This window comes from Prosopis cineraria, unplaced genomic scaffold, assembly GCF_029017545.1.
Source record: "Prosopis cineraria cultivar Desert tree isolate PC_DT_omini unplaced genomic scaffold, ASM2901754v1 PC3, whole genome shotgun sequence".
NCBI lineage: Eukaryota > Viridiplantae > Streptophyta > Magnoliopsida > Fabales > Fabaceae > Prosopis > Prosopis cineraria.
In genome coordinates, this window is record NW_026555334.1 from 2,933,352 (window position 1) to 2,950,719 (window position 17,368).

The 17,368-nt window shown below is 33.5% G+C and overlaps 3 protein-coding genes across 3 annotated transcripts; 2 read left to right on the forward strand and 1 right to left on the reverse strand.

The window, feature by feature from the left end:
- Positions 1-1,615: 1,615 nt before the first annotated feature.
- LOC129305804 (bifunctional UDP-glucose 4-epimerase and UDP-xylose 4-epimerase 1-like) lies at positions 1,616-5,904 on the forward strand. Its single transcript, XM_054945905.1, has 9 exons — positions 1,616-1,976; positions 2,207-2,256; positions 2,366-2,501; positions 2,808-2,909; positions 3,029-3,256; positions 3,924-4,005; positions 4,672-4,754; positions 4,832-4,923; positions 5,653-5,904. The coding sequence occupies exons 1-9, from the start codon at positions 1,779-1,781 to the stop codon at positions 5,738-5,740; spliced, it is 1,059 nt and encodes a 352-aa protein (XP_054801880.1). The 5' UTR covers positions 1,616-1,778; the 3' UTR covers positions 5,741-5,904.
- A 772-nt stretch (positions 5,905-6,676) lies between these two features.
- Positions 6,677-9,496, forward strand: LOC129305803 (pentatricopeptide repeat-containing protein At1g14470-like). The gene is given in 2 exon segments (XM_054945904.1): positions 6,677-8,040; positions 8,043-9,496. Coding segments are annotated over 2 exon segments (2,289 nt in total). The 5' UTR covers positions 6,677-7,088; the 3' UTR covers positions 9,380-9,496.
- Positions 9,497-11,214: 1,718 nt separating this feature from the next.
- On the reverse strand, positions 11,215-16,928 carry LOC129305805 (PHD finger protein Alfin1). Its single transcript, XM_054945906.1, is given in 6 exon segments — positions 11,215-11,705; positions 11,799-11,925; positions 15,164-15,392; positions 16,265-16,297; positions 16,399-16,450; positions 16,452-16,928. Coding segments are annotated over 6 exon segments (759 nt in total). The 5' UTR covers positions 16,497-16,928; the 3' UTR covers positions 11,215-11,432.
- Positions 16,929-17,368: the final 440 nt, after the last annotated feature.

Here is a 17,368-nt window from a genome sequence, read left to right on the forward strand (position 1 = left end):
AGTTTTTAAAAATTAATTAAAATTTCAAATAAAATTTAAACACCAAATTAAAACTTAATATGTAATTAGAAGGTTAAATTAAAAGCATATGTTTCTCAATTCATTTTGACTATACAGATACGCGAGATATCCAAATCATGTACCGCCTCTTTCGAATATAAAACATTATTAACTAAAACACACCAATTAAGAAAAATAATTAGGTAATTCAAATATAAAACTTTTTTGTACTGTAATGTTCCTCTTTTACAATTAAAAATAGTGTAATGTCACTTATCCCATGAACAAAGATTAATTTAACCATCGGCTAACTCAAAATTATAAACAAGAACTTAAAAATTAAAAAGAAGAGCCAAACAATATAAGCGACGATCATATAAGAAATTTAATACTTATTGAGTCTCATGATTTGCAAATAAATATCTAGAGATAAATATTATTTTTTATGATATAAAAGATCAAAATATCACTTTGATCAATCACTTTGATAGTTTGATAGGCTATAGGATGATTATCATATTATCATTGTTGACAACACTTGTAATCAATTAAAAATATATTTGTTGTAATAATATCTTATTAAAATATTAACATTTTAATAATTTCTTCTGGTATTATTGCTAACAATGATAATTGGATAATCATATGATAATTGGTAAAAGTGGCGGGTCAAAATGATATTTTAATCTTTTATATTAAAAGTAATATCAGTATATTGGATTTTACCCAAAGAAAATATTAGTATAGTAGCATTCATTTATAATTAAAACAAGTTAATTGATATTAATTTTTATATAGGATCCTTTAATGAAATTTTTGATATCACTTTTTTTCAATTAACTAATGATCAAACTCAACCTATTTAACAATGAGAGCAAATTTGCTTCCTTTTCAAAGGTTGAAAAGAAAAATTATACCACCAAAATGTTTAAGATACAATTTTTGTATTAAATTATAAAATATTTTTTAAAAATTTTTTTTATTTTAAAATATAAGACACTTTAAATAGATTAAAATTTTATTAAATGCATTAATTTTAACATTATTCTTCCACTTTTTATAATTAATTTGTATTCTTTTTTTTTATTATATTAAATTATGGATATTTTAAAAAAGTTTATATTTTTATTTTAAGAATATAAAATTGTTAAGTATATTTAATGAATTTCATTGATATATAAAATTTTATTTAAAAATATATTATAATTTAATATGAAAGGAGTATTAAATATTTCTATAGAAATAGTTAACGGACAAAAATGTGTTTAAATCCTTACTTGTTTCATAATAAATTATTATTATTAATATTAGTAATATATTAAAATTTATTTTTTTTATTTGATTGGATAAAAATATATTAAATATATAAAATTAACAGTTTTGATATACCCCTAAAAGTATTTAAAGTGGAAAATTATTAATTATTTTTAAAAATTTAATTTATATATTATAATTTAGAATTTTATAAAAACCCCTTATATTCGAAGCATTTATCTATTAGCTGAGATCACCACGTAGAAACCGAGGATTATGAATATTGAAAGGGCGCGCAAACGAACTAACGATAACTAAATCCAAACTATAAAAATTAAAACTTGCTAACAATCTCCTTCACTTCCTCTTAACAGTTTGTGAGTTGTCTTCAACAATCACTCTTTTCTCTCTTTTTCTTTTTCCAAAATTTATTTATTTATTTCGCTTCTAATCGCTTCAGTCTCTCATCTTTTCTGCTTCAATCCTCAAAATTTATCCAAGCTTGACGGCGAGCGTCGAGGGAAATGGCCTCGTTCGCCGGACAAACGATTCTCGTGACTGGTGGGGCAGGGTTCATCGGGTCTCATACAGTGGTTCAGCTTCTCAAAGAGGGATTTAGGGTTTCCATAATCGACAATTTTGATAATTCCGTGATGGAAGCAGTAAATCGGGTTCGGGACTTGGTGGGTCCTCTGCTTTCTCAGAAGCTTGAGTTCACTCAGGTATGAGACGGGTTTGTTTCAAGAATTTGGTGTGAGCTTGATCTTTTTTGAGATTAAGAAGAACCATTTTCTCATGAATACTCTAATTCTGTATCTATAAGAACCATTTTCTCATGACTACTCTAATTCTGTATCTATCTTTTCCGTTCTTTTTTTAAGGCGTGAGGGAACTCATTTTTTGTCTTTTTGTTTTTGGGTACTTTCACTAGATTGCCTTTGTTTGTTTGTAGGGTGATCTCAGGAATAGGGAAGATTTGGAGAAACTGTTCTCTAAGACGAAGTATGCAAATTAAATTGATTTTGAATGTTTCTAGCTTATTGCAATTGCAAATAGATATGATTCTTTTTAAAAAAATTGGTAATTTCAACTGGGCATCATGATGAGGCAGATTTGATGCTGTGATCCATTTTGCTGGTCTAAAAGCTGTTGGAGAAAGTGTTGTAAAGCCCCGTCGATATTTTGATAATAATTTGATCGGCACCATCAATCTTTATGAAGTTATGGCAAAATATAACTGTAAAAAGGTAGGTTCATACTTCTATTGCTTCAGCCTTTCGGTCTTGTTCTTGCAATCAATGGAAAGCAAGGGGCATAGTATGTCTTCTCCAGGTTCCTAGAATCAATGCATAATCATTCCAATATGCAGATGGTTCGGTTGTGTTATAATGGTGCTCAATTATATTTATAGCTACACAATGTGGCTTCCTATATCATCTGATCACTTAGCAGTGGATCTCATTTTTTGTTCTTCACACATAAAATACTGCCTAGAATTTATCTCAACTCATGATTCAGATAATCTGACCCCCCCCCCTGTTGGGGGGTTGCAGATCGTTTTTTCATCATCGGCAACAGTATATGGTCAACCTGATAAGATACCCTGTGTTGAGGACTTCAAGCTACAAGCCATGAATCCTTACGGAAGAACCAAGGTAAGCACCATTATTTTCTATGCTTTTGTCCTTTTTTTTGTTTCTCTCTCCTTTTTTAGGCTGTTTTTGGATCTTGTGGGTGGTCTATGTTTGCTATCTGATGCATTCATTTTTTACAGCTTTTTCTTGAAGAAATTGCTAGAGACATTCAAAAGGCTGAGCCAGAATGGAGAATCATCTTACTGAGATACTTCAATCCAGTTGGGGCCCATGAAAGTGGTAAAATTGGTGAAGATCCTCGGGGCATCCCAAATAACCTCATGCCTTACATCCAGCAAGTAGCTGTTGGCAGATTGCCAGAGCTTAATGTATATGGTTTTGATTATCCCACAAAGGACGGCACTGCGGTTTGTAAAAAAATCCATATTTTCTGTACTTTATTTTTGCATTAGAGAAACCCTTATCATGAGAAATTTGGTGGTCTCATATGATAACTGTGCCCTGAATAAACCGAAACAGCAAACTAGTTTATAGATGGAATCTAGGAAGCATCAATATGTGTACCGAATATTCCACTTGATATGTGATTTATATTTTAGCATTCATATTATTGTTTTCCTTCAATACTTTTTGAAACAAGAAATAATCCAGTATATTTCAGAATATGTCAAAACAACTTCAAAACAGCTAAAGATCTCACAAGAGATCTTAGTGATGTGAGCAGAGATGAAGATTGATATTTAAACTTCATTTATTTTATGCTTTTAGTAGTAATTTGTGATATGAGCATCTTTTTAAATTTGCAAGTTCTGTTTAGCACTCAGGTTTGTTTGTCATGTTTAGTTTTGTTTTCCTGTTTATTTAATTTCTTTTGTTTGTGCACATACCATCAATAACCAGATCTTAGCGTTTAAAAATTGTCATCTATTACATGACAGAAACTTCGCAAGACAGAATTTTCTGGATCATATTTCATTAAAAGGACATAGAGAAAGACATTAGCACAGATTTATTTCTTTTCCATTCAAGAATGTTACCTTTTCTTCATCTCTCTTCTATGGTTATGTGAAACAGATTCGGGACTATATCCATGTAATGGATTTGGCAGATGGTCACATTGCTGCCCTGCGAAAACTTTTTGCAGCTGAGAACATTGGTGCGTAATTCTTGTTTTCTACGTATATATTAATCTTCTGAGTATTAAACTGTAAAAGGGATCAACATATCCTATAACTAGGAATGGCAATGGGGTAGAGTTTTCCAATACACATCCTCTCGCTCCATTCTTCTATACTTTTTTGCCCTTTCTCACTTATAACCAAACTTGTGAGTATTCTATCATCTGATACCATCTCCATCACGTCCCACCACAAAATATATCAGAACAAGCAACAACTTCTGTTTTCTAGTACAATATCTTTTGAATAAATATATTTTTCCATATATTATAATATTAGATCAGCAAGTTCATATGAAATTAAAACAAACATCTTCATTCTTTGGTTTGACTATTATCATTAATAATTTTGTAGCTTTATTTTGTTTATGGATACAACACAGGTTTGGGTCAGGACTACTCTGCCCTGACCTTGCACCCAAAAACTACAAAGATTGGGTTTTCTCCAAACTCATCTTTAAACTCTGATAAAACATTGACTTAACTGGTTCAAACGGAGAAAAATTTATTTTGCTTTTAGATCATGCCTAACTTGCCATCCTTACCTCTAACTTCAATAGGAGTTCTATTTTTGGCATTTAGGTAGTTACTATTATTGCTTAAACATGTTTGTACACAAGTAATTTTGGCAACTTGTGTTTTTAGGTTGTACTGCTTACAACTTGGGAACTGGCTGTGGTACATCTGTTCTTGAAATGGTTGCAGCATTTGAAAAGGCCTCTGGAAAGGTTATTGCACATCCTGCTCACATGAGCAAATTTATATTATAAGGCTCAAATATGAATTCAGTTCTTTCATTTTACAGAAAATTCCATTAAAAATGTGTCCAAGGAGGCCTGGAGATGCTACTGCTGTATATGCATCTACAGAGAAGGCTGAAAAAGAACTTGGTTGGAGGTAAGTATATGAACAAAACTTTTGAACCCAGAAGTCAGGTTTAACAAACAATTTTTCAAAATTTTTATAAAGCTTTTTTTGACCAATAGATTGATACTCTAAACTCACTTCTTTTACACTTAGTTAATGGTGTAAAATACATCTCACACCCTAACCTAACCTGTATTCTCTACCATGCTGGAGAACGCAATACCTTATGCTGTAACTCCAACTAGGGTTTTCTCCGTTTAGGGAATAAAATCTTGAATTGTTGTATCATGTATGCCTCACCTGTGAAATAGAGTTTAGAAGTGCAGAAATGACTCGTCATTTGGACTTGGATTCAATTTGAATGACGAGTCACTATAATGTTAACTAACTAAACAATTTATAATGTGTATTATTATTATTATTATTATTATTATTATTATTTTGGAGGGAGGGTTTTTCTCAATTTCAAAGTTTATGCACAGAAGTTATAATTAAACTTTACTACTGGGGGTAAAATGTATTTTCTCCAATATGCTGACTTAAGAGAAATCCTTGTATTACTTTCATCTCAAATTATAAGACAACTTTGGAAGTAATTTGATATCTCAAAATAAAAGACAATTTGACAAAAATAAAGTTTTATTAAATGTACTTTTCCAATATTACCCACCCTCCTCATTACTCTCTCTCTCTCATCATTTAACTCCTGTATATTGTTATCTCAGGTTTTAATTGTAGAATATACTTTGATTTCTTCAGGGCCAAATATGGCATAGAGGAGATGTGCAGGGACCAATGGAATTGGGCAAGCAACAATCCTTGGGGTTATCAAGAGAAGAAGCTTTGAATTGGCATGAGAATGAAGATTCTCAACCCGAACACATGGCTAGTTACATTACCTTTTTATACCTTGATTTTCTTTTTCTTCTTGTTTTTTTTTTTATTATCTTGGGACTCTTCAACGTATGACAGTGAGAAATTTAAAATATAAGTTACTTTGTTCTTGATTGATACAGTTAATTCTTGGTCTCTGTTGAAGAGCCTAGTTGTGTGACTGAGCAACGTCGACATTGTAGAATAATCACTTGAAGAAAAGTGAATATGAGAATTAGGCGAAGTAGTTTTAGTAGTTTTTCAGTGAAATTATTTTTTCAGGTCATAAATGAAATTAGCAAAATAACCCCTTAATGCATCTAAATTGTCCAAAAAAAAAAAAAGCCGTTTGGTGGATTTCTTCTTATTTGGTTGGTATATGTAAAAGGATTTATTTCTCTTGTATACAAAATCAACATAACTAATATTTATTATATTATTAATTACTTAAAATTACTTAACATTGAGTCTTTGTACATGATGTCAAATCTTATATGCGATATTTGCTATAGACTCTAGCTAGATAAAATTACTAATGAAATCAAAAAAAGAACAAAGAAGATTTTTATTTGCCTAAGTAAATAAATAAATTCATATATGCGATATTGCTTCGCTAAACGGCTCGCTTGAAACCAAATGAGAGCGATTGGACTTACGAGCGGACCACCCTTCTTACTACGTAGAAGAATATTTGCTCCAAGTGGATATCATATTGGATGTGGATGGTTTCGCGGACTCAAATGAGTCTACTGCTTGTGAGGTTGTCATTTGGGAATTTCATGGAGAATGAGAAAAGAGATTCACAAAATATCTAGGTTACATCTGATTACTGCCGCCGCAGAACTCTTAGGTATTCTGAAAGTCTCAATCTCTGTTCAGAAGAAAATTACTTGCATGTCAATGTTTATTATAATTTTAAAGAAGCAACTCAACTCATACAAAGTGAATATGTATAAAATTATCTTTTGATCAATACCATCAAAAAGGTTACAAATTTTTTCATGTGGAATAGGCGAGTTTCCATCAACCAAATTTTCAGAGAAACCAATTAGTCAACTGACTCGCACATTAAGTTGATAAGATAGTTTTGAGGATTTTTAATGAACTGTCCACTAGGAGGAGTTTTCTTGATTTGGGTACATCATGATTTGTTTGTAATGGCATGACTTTGACTGTGATCTTGTCTCGATAAATGTGTGACGTGGCCTCTTTCTATCAATTGGTTGCGCGAATGGCCACCGCTCTTACTTCATAGAACTTTGAGGCTTGCCATACTAGAGCGTATTTTTTTGTTGCATGTACCTGTACGTACGTGTTTTGGCATGTCACTTTTGAACAGCATAGCCACCAAAGTAGCCCATCTCAGTCATCTAAGACAGCTTCATGCCCACCTCGTTCACCACTCTCTTCATCACCAAAACCACTGGGTGGTTCTATTGCTTTCTCACTGCACACACCTTCTCGCACCATTCACCTATGCTCGTTCTGTTTTCTCTGCAGCAACTGAACCAGACCTTCATGTCTTCACTTCCATGCTCAAATACTATTCTCAAGTCGGATCTCAATCTGAAATAGTTTTGCTCTACAAACATATGCAATCACATGGTATAAAGCCTCCTGGAATACCCTTTTTCCCAGTTTTGGTAAAAGTTTCAGGAAAGGCCAGCATCATTATGTTCCATGCTCATGCAGTGAAATTGGGTCATGCTGATGAGCGTTATGTGAAGAATGCGATTATGGGTGCGTATGCGAAACATGGAGCTATGGAACTTGCTTGGAAGCTGTTTGATGAAATGCCTGAGAGAAGTGTGGTGGATTGGAATGTGATGATTGGTGGGTGCTGGAAGTGGGGGAATGAGGAGGAAGCGAGGAGGATTTTTCATTTGATGGCTGATTCTGAGAGGAATGTTGTTACTTGGACCACCATGGTTACTGGGTATGCAAAGATGAGAGATTTGGGTAGTGCAAGGATGTACTTTGATAAGATGCCAGAGAGAACTGTGGTGTCTTGGAATGCAATGCTGTCAGGGTATGCTCAAAGTGGAGCTCCAGAAGAGACTTTAAGATTGTTCAACAACATGCTTGATTCTGAAATTGAACCAGATGAAACAACATGGGTTACTGTTATATCATCTTGTTCATCTCTTGGTGATCCCTGTATTGCTGAGTCACTGGTCAGAAGGCTATACAGAAAGAACAATTATTCAAATTATTATGTGAAGACGGCTCTGCTTGATATGCATGCAAAATGTGGGAACCTTGAGGCTGCTCGGAACATTTTGACCAACTGGGTATGTACAGAAACATTATCTCATGGAATGCCATGATTTCTGCATATGCAAGAGTAGGAGATTTATCTTCGGCGCGGTACCTCTTTGATAAGATGCTGGAAAAGAATACCGTCTCATGGAATTCAATGATTGCCGGTTATTCTCAAAACGGCGAGTCACTCGCAGCACTTGACCTGTTCAAAGAAATGATCTCAAGTAAAGATTCAAGACCTGATGAGGTGACTATGGTTAATGTTATCTCTGCTTGTGGACATCTTGGAGCACTAGAGTTAGGCAATTGGGCTGTGAGCATCCTGAAGGAAAATCAAATCAATCTCAGCATCTCAGGATACAACTCTATGATTTTCATGTACTCAAGAAGTGGGAGCATGGAAGATGCCACAAGAACATTTCAAGAGATGGAAACCAGAGATGTAGTTTCCTACAACACATTGATTTCAGGGTATGCAGCTCATGGCCATGGACTGAAAGCTGTAAATCTACTGTCAAAAATGAAAGAAGAAGGGATCAAACCAGACCGGATAACCTATATAGGAGCACTGACAGCATGTAGTCATGAAGGATTATTAGAAGGAGGACAGAAGGTTTTTGAGTCAATTGAAATTCCTGATGTAGATCACTATGCATGCTTGATTGATCTGTTAGGCAGAGTTGGTAAACTAGAAGAAGCAACCAAGTTGATTTTAACCATGCCAATGGAACCCCATGCTGGAATCTATGGCTCCCTTCTAAGTGCTTGCCGGATTCATAAACGAATCAAACTCGGGGAGCTTGCTGCAGCGAAACTGTTCAAGCTTGAGCCATATAACTCGGGCAATTATGTGTTACTATCAAACATATATGCTTCAGCTGGTAGGTGGGAAGATGTTGAAAAAGTTAGGAAAACAATGACAAAACAAGGACTGAAAAAGTCAACTGGGTGGAGTTGGGTTGAGCATAAGGGTCAAATGAACAAGTTCATAATAGGAGACAGATCACATGAAAGATCAGATGATATCTATAAGCTACTGATAGATCTAAGAGTTAAGATAAGAAATGCAGGATATGTAGCAGATAGAAGCTGTGTGTTGAGGGATGTTGAAGAAGAAGAGAAGGAAGAAATGGTGGGAGTTCATAGTGAGAAATTGGCTATCTGTTTTGGTCTTCTAGTTAGTGAGATGGGGACGGTAATAAGGATTGTGAAAAACTTGAGGATATGTGCGGACTGTCATACAAGCATCAAGATGATATCTAAACTGGAGTGTAGGAAGATAATTGTAAGGGACAATAACAGGTTTCACTGCTTTAGTGATGGGCTTTGTTCTTGCAAAGATTATTGGTAGGAAAATTATACTTGTTTTTATCGTTTGGTTCAATTTTTGGAATTTGATTCTGATAATTTTAAAATTTGTGATTTGATCATTGTAATTCAAATAATTTTTATTTAATCTTTGTCATTATATTTTTCTTTTCAATATTATGCTGTATATATGTGTGAAATAATTTTTTATCATCTTTATTTTAATATCTTTATTACCATTAATCAGGACTACTTGAATAATCTAGATAATGTTTTATGTTCATGTATATTTATATCAGTAATTTTTTTTCCAGAAAATCTTGTGAACGTTATAACGATTTAATTATATAACTTTTTAAACTATGAGGATCAAATTGAAAATTAAATGGAACTACAAAATTTATTAAAAAATATGTTCTTATTAGTAAATCTATAAAAAAAAAATCTAATAAACAATAGTACTATCTGAGTCATAAACAATATGTTTTATTCTTTAAATTTTGTGCAACACACATGATCTATACTAGTTCAGAAGAAATAATTGCCTGAATATGAACAATCTATAACTTCGGCGAAGAACAAGAAATTAGAAATTCCATGTCAGGTTTTTCTTTTTTATTTGGAAGTGAAATCAATTCATTAGGTTTTAATTATTAGATTTTTTCTTGATTTTTAATTCATTCTTGATAACTTAAAAACAGTATATTATTCAAAATTTTGTAAATAATTTATTATTAAATGTACATATTTTCGACTAACTTAGTGTATTGACATGTGAGGAAATTATCCCACCAAGTTCCTTTACCTTCCGTCGGCAGTTTAAATGGCCATCAAATATGTGAATCATACACACACATCCGTGCGAATAGTTTACTTTTTTTAAAATTTTAAATTTGCAATTAAAAAGTTGAGATCATTTTATCTTTTTTTTAATTAAAAAAAAAGAAACTTTCCAAAATTTTTAATAAAAAAAAAAAAGAAACTTTCCAAAATTAAATTCATAAAATGAAGATAATATCTTGAACTAATAAAGAAGTAAAAATTCCATCTTGAGCACGGATTCAAATATAAAATATCTGAGTATCATACCACAATAACACAATTATCAAATTTTAAATAAAAAAATTAACACTGAGCACTTAAAAGTTCCTTCATAAGCTAAAAATTTAAAAAAATAAAATAAAAGATCATGAAATCACTAGAACATTGTAACACAATAAGCACAACATGGAGTATGAAACGTTCTGGTCACAACTCAAGATTTTTCGTTGTTTCGGTGCTCAAAAGAGACAATAAATTGGGTGGGGCATGCAAGTGAATAGCATGTCCAACATTTGAATTCTTTTTCTCTCTTTTTCAGTAATCAGTCCAATCGCACATTCCATATAACCAACCTCACCTAATAAAATTTGTTCAATGGTCAGTCCAGAAAACTGTAAATTTTGCTGCAACCATGAGACTCCAGAATTTAAAATCAACTTGTAAAAAGGAGAAAGTTTCTAGCTGATCTGGCCACAACTTGAGATTTATGTTCATCAGAAAGAAAACCACAAAATGGGAGAATGAAATTAAAAAAAAAAAAAAAAGATCCTACTTCATCTCAGTACAGTAGATGAATCCTGGGCATCTTCATGATTAGGTGCATCTAAGCATGCTCAAAGTTGGACCCTTTTAGAATACCAAAGCCACGTGTCCCCACAAGATTTCTTCAAAGAATCTTCATGCTTGAAAAGGTGACATGCATTTGTGACTGATATCATCTGTCTGGCGTCAGCATCCTGTTTTTTCATTTCTAAACTTTCAAGTCTTATAATATATTATATGCATAAAAATTAAGAAGGTGCCTAATGATCCATACGCAGGCATTGCTAACTAGGATGATCATCATAAGTTCAGAATATATTGATGACAACATCTTTTTAGACAAGTTATACTTCAACAGACCATTCTCAAAAAGATTAGACAGAGTAGGAATTAACATTAGCAAAACTTGACATTCTGTCTGTATAGTCATTAATTAAAGTTCACTTTTAGGTAAATTTGTTATCAAACATTCTGAACCTTGTCTGTTTTGTTGAATCGGTGATTGACAGCTTCTAGGCTCTAGCCCTTTTGTTGCTGCAGCTCGGGCACTTGTATTGCTTAATGTGCTCAGCCTTAGCAGGAGTGATTTTTACACATTTGCCATGGAACCATCTCTCGCACACATCACAACAGATCCAGAATTCATCATTAGCATAATTATCGCCACAAGCCCCACATGTTGCACCTTGTTCGTCGTCCTCTTCATCTTCTTCTCCACTCTCATCCTCTTCTTTGGGTGGTGGTGACATCTTCACTCCCTTGGCCTGTGACTCAGATTGGCGGGACTGTTGGGAAGGAGCGCACAAACAGACAAGTAAAGTATATCACCACAAATGGAAACATAAACTAAGAAAATGTAATTGAAAACTGCTAGCCACCTTTCCACTTGATTTGCTTTTGCTACCATTCGCATGAGCAGCTGATTGATCCTTTGATTGCTTGGCACTTCCTGTCACAACTTCAAATATGGTTGGGAGATCATTTATCATTTGAAAAAGCCTTTTCCTGTACATACCAATTGAACCAAAATTAGAAGCATATCCTTTATATATTATAAAAACATATAATTAATTATATTCATATTTTGCACTCCACATTTAGTCATTTTCTGCTAAGCAAAAGATGCCTGATGTGAAATATGTCAACTGATTTTTGCATAGGATATTTTTAACTTGGATCAAAGTTCAAAATTTGATTGACTGAAATTTTTGGTTTGCAAACCATGACATTTTGGTGGTGACATTACCGATAGCTACATTGCCACAAGTTTTACGAATTAAGACTTTAAGCAAACCTTTAGGAGGTCATATGTTGACATATAAATAACCCAACGTTAACAAGATAAGAATATTCATTCCACAGCCCAGACTTAGACCAACAGAAGAACCTAGGACGTGTTTGGTTCAATTACATACCCTCGCTACAATACAAACCAATGTAATGCAATTTCAATTACCATGAGTCTGTTTGGTTTACTTTGGTGTGCGTTTAAGAGGATATACATAAAAAATTATTTTTTAAATATGCAAAAAAGTGAGAAGATAAAAATATCCTTCACAAATTGAGAAAATCCCTCCTCCCTCTATTGTCTCTTCGCAGTGTCCATCACATCTGCACTCACTAGACATCACAGAAACAAAGAGAAAGTTCAGGTGGGTGAGAAAAAAATCTGGGTTTCTCAACAAGGAAAAAATGCAGAGAAGGAAAAGTTCTGGAATGTGCGAAGCTTCAGATTGCAAACCACATTAACGAAGAAATGCATGATGTTTCAGATCATGAACCAGATTGGGAACAATGCATCTGCCAACTTCGTTAATGCCACCACAGAACATTAGATCTGGTATGTGTGGAGCAAGGGAGTGGTAATGGATGGTAATCAGGATTCATAGCCCCAACCCTATGAATTCTCATTACCATTTTTTGGCGATCATGATTACCATGATCACTGTCACCTGTCAACCAGATACCTACTTCTAATGTAATATGATCCAAATTGCCATTGATTATCATTGCAAGGCTACAATGGGCTTGAACCAGACGGGCCCTTAGTGTATCCCAAAAGATGTGATGTAGGTTTGTAATTGAAAGAGGGAACAAGGGAGAGAAAGACAGAGATAGGAAACAGAGAGGGAAATAAGATTTGAGAGAGAGCTTGCTGAATATTTCACTAATGATCAGAAACACTTACACAGCCTTGTGTCTTCCTATTTATAGACATTCCCTATTCTTCATAACTAACTAATCCCAACAGCTAAGTCCATCATTTACAAAATTCCAATTATATAACAAGATGCTTCAACAACAAAGTGATAGAAGATTAAAAGGAAAAAAAATCAGTCGCAGTGACAAGCACAATCAATACGGATCCAGACGTAATCATAACATGGGCCATGCTTGACAATATGCCATGATGGATGTTGAGTTCGTGAAGGAGTAGGCATTACTTTAGGTGCTTAGATGATCAGGATTATCTATTTATCTTTATTTCCTTATGTTTAGGAAATTAGTTAGGTTCTGTTTAGACTTGTTTCCATTTAAAAGCCTACCGATATGCTACACAGGATGTCAAGTTTGACTTTTAAGAAAATAGTTCAGTTGATTTTGCCTAAAAGCAAAATCTCATCCCCTTAATTCCCCAAAACCCTAATTGGAACTAGCACGTAAAAAGAAAGGAGGTTGACAGATCACTACACCTTAGAGTGAAATATAATCATGTTCTTTACACTCTTGCTTTTCATGCATATAACAGGGCATTTAGTTACAACTTAGAGTCATATATTTTACATTACAATATTTTACTCAAAAAGAAATCTCAGATAATTTTACTTAGAAGTTAGAAATTTGAAATTGGACTGATTGCTTCAACAGTGCTACATCACCATCACACCATAATTATAACTCCAAAGCACACTCAAAATATAAGTTTATCTCTATTCCAAAAGAAAGTGTCTAGAACATAACCAACTGCCTAAAGCTAATGATTAAAAACTTTCAAATGCGATGTGAGCCTCAAAAATTCCGAGCCCTATGTGGCCAAATGATGTTAGTGAAGAAAACTATAACATGAACAGTGTCAACAAAATAGAAGCTAAAGTTATTCTTGCAATTGGTAAAAGTAGGCATGAAAAAAGTCTTGTATGATTCATTATTTTACAATTACATGAAGCAAAAATCACTTTAACAAGGTATCTGATAGAGCCGGAAAATATATCAAGACATATGAGAGGAAATTGAGGGGGAGACAAGGGACAGAGAGGAAAGACCCAGCAGTTTAAGGTTATTGTACTAAGGGTCCTGATAATAGGGAGAAGTCATGATGCTTGTAGAGTGGCTATAGGCTCAGCATAGTAGCTAGAGTTACTTTTGGGTTGCTTTAATATTGTACTTTGTTTTGGGAAGGACTCATCAAGAATGTTTTAGAGAAGAGATACAAGTGAGGTGAGTCCTGATCTCTCGAAAAACCAACGAGGGGCTGTTTCAGCATTTGTTCTTGTAATCTTGGTACTGATTAGGGAATAGGGTTTTGGCCAGAATCAGTGAAAGTCATTTTGTGACATTGATTCGGTTATCCAATCATTAATAGCAAAACCTCAGCATTTCCCTCATTTATTGCTTGTTTTATAGTTTTTGTTGTTGTGCATTTAAGTTTAGAGTTGGGTTCTATCAGTATCTAAGTGCAAGTACTCAAAAGTAAGAACTAGGGATGAACAAGGGACAAGCAGGCATGAGAAAGGACGTGCTATGCATAGGAATGTCCAACTTCTTATTTTCTGCTCTTAGTAAAATATACATATATGTTAGTTAAAAAGAAACCAAAACTTGAATTAGCTCAATCATGCATCATCTCAATCATTCCATGAGTTATGCTCTCCCATGCTAATATTTATCTGTGCATATAAGAGTCTTATTGATATTTACACAGAATAAAATATTTAAGATATTGAAAATATAACAAGAGATAAGCTGACTGCAAAACATTCCTCCAAAATAATTAATAAATATAGTATATAATTTGTTTTCTTTACATAGGTTCCACATTGCCTGAAATGAAAGGATTTTAAACAACTAAGATGTGCAAAAGAAGTTCTGGACATTAAAAAAAAAAAAACATGTACAAAAGAAATCCAGAATTAGTAGGATAGGACCACCACACAAACCAAAATATACATAGGAAAATAACTTTTTAAGGCTTCCAAAGAATAAGAATTTTACAGAGGTATACAAGAGGAGATAGGGTACTTACCTCTCATTCTTACCAAAGCCAAATCGAGCTCCAAAATAGAAAGCAACAGCAAGCAGCCATGAGTCACTGTGTACTGCAACAAGTGATAACCAGTCCTTCTCTTGCATCCCATCCCTAGCAAAGTTTATACCTAGAGCTGGCTCTGGAAGTTCAGGAGGCACTTCCTCAACTGGCAAATTCACTTGCCATGTTTCATTGGGAAATCCATATAGACACAGGTTCTCCTTCTCTGCCAAAAGAACAATTTAGGATTAAGAAATAACGCACTGTAGCCAACAAACACTAAGAGTATCAAACACCAATTTATCCACAAGGGACTGATGGTATCACGGGGAAGTAAATATTGAATAGCCACTAGAATCATCTAAAGCAGAATCTAAGGCATCAACAATGCTACGAACATAAAGACACAGGGGTCTTCAGCTGCCAAATAGACAGCAAGCTCCCTGGATAAAATGAACATAATATCGATGGTATGTCATGCACACATTTCTTGTTGCATTGCATTTAAAAAGAAAATTTCTTTGCATTGCTTATAGCAACTGAAAAGACTACCCCCTGCAGTGCCTGAGGGTCTTCCAAAACAAAACCAAGTCCAAAATATTCTTGACCAATCTGGCAGGTCGATTCAGCTATAATTTTTTTTTTTTTAATTTATCACAAGAACATATCCACTCCCATCTGGAAACACTAAAACTTGATTCATAAAAGATTAAATGGCAGTCAGGAGTTTATAAACAATAACTGAATCATAGACAAGTTAAACCTTACGTTAACCCAAAATTGGATCAAGAATTTCCGGAGAGAGATCCCACAAGCATACGGAAAAGTACATAGTAAGCGAATTGTGCAGTCAATGCTGTGAGCTTGTAACAGAGTAACACATACAAGTACCAAAGCTTAAAACTACGAATGAATAACTTAAAATTTTCACATGCTACACATACAAGTAGTAGATATACTTACCGCAGTTAAACAAACAAATGTGAAACACGTGTTCTAAAAAATTTACCTAAAACCAATGGAGGATGAAATCCCGGGGGTAAAAAAGAAAAACAAAAAAGGCAAAAAAAAAAAAAAAAAAAAAAAAAGGAAACCCACCAGGGTCGCACTGCTGGTAGAACTTTTCAACATCTGCAAGAACACAACAAAAATTCCAGAAGAACAATTAAGTAAACATATACACTGTACAATTTTTTTTCTTGATTATCGAAACCCAAAAGAAGAGAGCAAACCCGCAGTGAGGGCCTTAATCATTCCAGCTCTCCTGCCCTTAAAGTCGCTAAAAAACCTCCTCCACTGTTCGAGGTATTGGATGCGATAAGCCTTCCATAGTCACTCAGAAAAACGAACCCCAAAAATTTTCGAATTCAACTATTATATATCCCGAACCCAAGAACCCAGTTCAAATTCAAGTAAAGGACTACAAAATGTTCCTTCTGTCGCAGAATCCCTGAATAATTCAAGCGGAAAAAGTAAAATTAAATAAGATTTCTTTTGCTAGCAATAGTTTTAGCCTAGGGTTTTTCTCTTCTTCACTATATCTTATGCAGATTTGGGGAAACGGGACTGTGCAGAGCAAAAAAGGATCTAGAGGAAGTGAGATGTGGAGTGATTGAAGTGGAAAACGAGCATTGCAGAGACATAAATGTTGGATGGATGAGTTTGGATGGAGAAGCTTGCGAAGGGAACGGAAGCTCAGCACCGTGACTGTGATGGGACAATCTAGTTTCGCTCCTACTGACTTGATGGATTCGAACATGCTATAATCCACGACGCTAATCCAACTTAAATACTTGACTAAAAAAATTTTAAATAACTTTTATTACATCAAAATCTTAAACACCATCAATCAATTACAAGTGAAAAATATAAAGCCAAAAAAATAATATAAATAAATTTATTCTTGTACTGGCACTAATTGCCTATTCTTATAATTATAAAATTTTAAAAACTTGATTTATAAATAAAAAAAGATTTATATAATTAGTTTTATATACTTAATGTACTTGAATTTAATCAAATTAAAACAAGTAAATTTTAATGTGTTAATGATATTAATAATAAAAATTTATTGCAAATAAATAATATATAAATGATTCATATAAAAAAAAATATAAATGATATACATATCTTGATTTAAGGTTTGTTTATTTAAAATAAAAAATAAATAATTTTTCAGTAATTTAAAAAATGAGATTTATT

What these genes read in the sequence shown, in the direction of transcription:
- LOC129305804 (XM_054945905.1), top strand. Translation starts at nt 1,779, where the DNA reads ATGGCCTCGTTCGCCGGACAAACGATTCTCGTGACTGGTGGGGCAGGG. An exon ending in CAAAATATAACTGTAAAAAG is followed by an intron (nt 2,502 to 2,807) that starts GTAGGTTCATAC and finishes GGGGGGTTGCAG; the next exon opens with ATCGTTTTTTCATCATCGGC. An exon ending in CCACAAAGGACGGCACTGCG is followed by an intron (nt 3,257 to 3,923) that starts GTTTGTAAAAAA and finishes TATGTGAAACAG; the next exon opens with ATTCGGGACTATATCCATGT.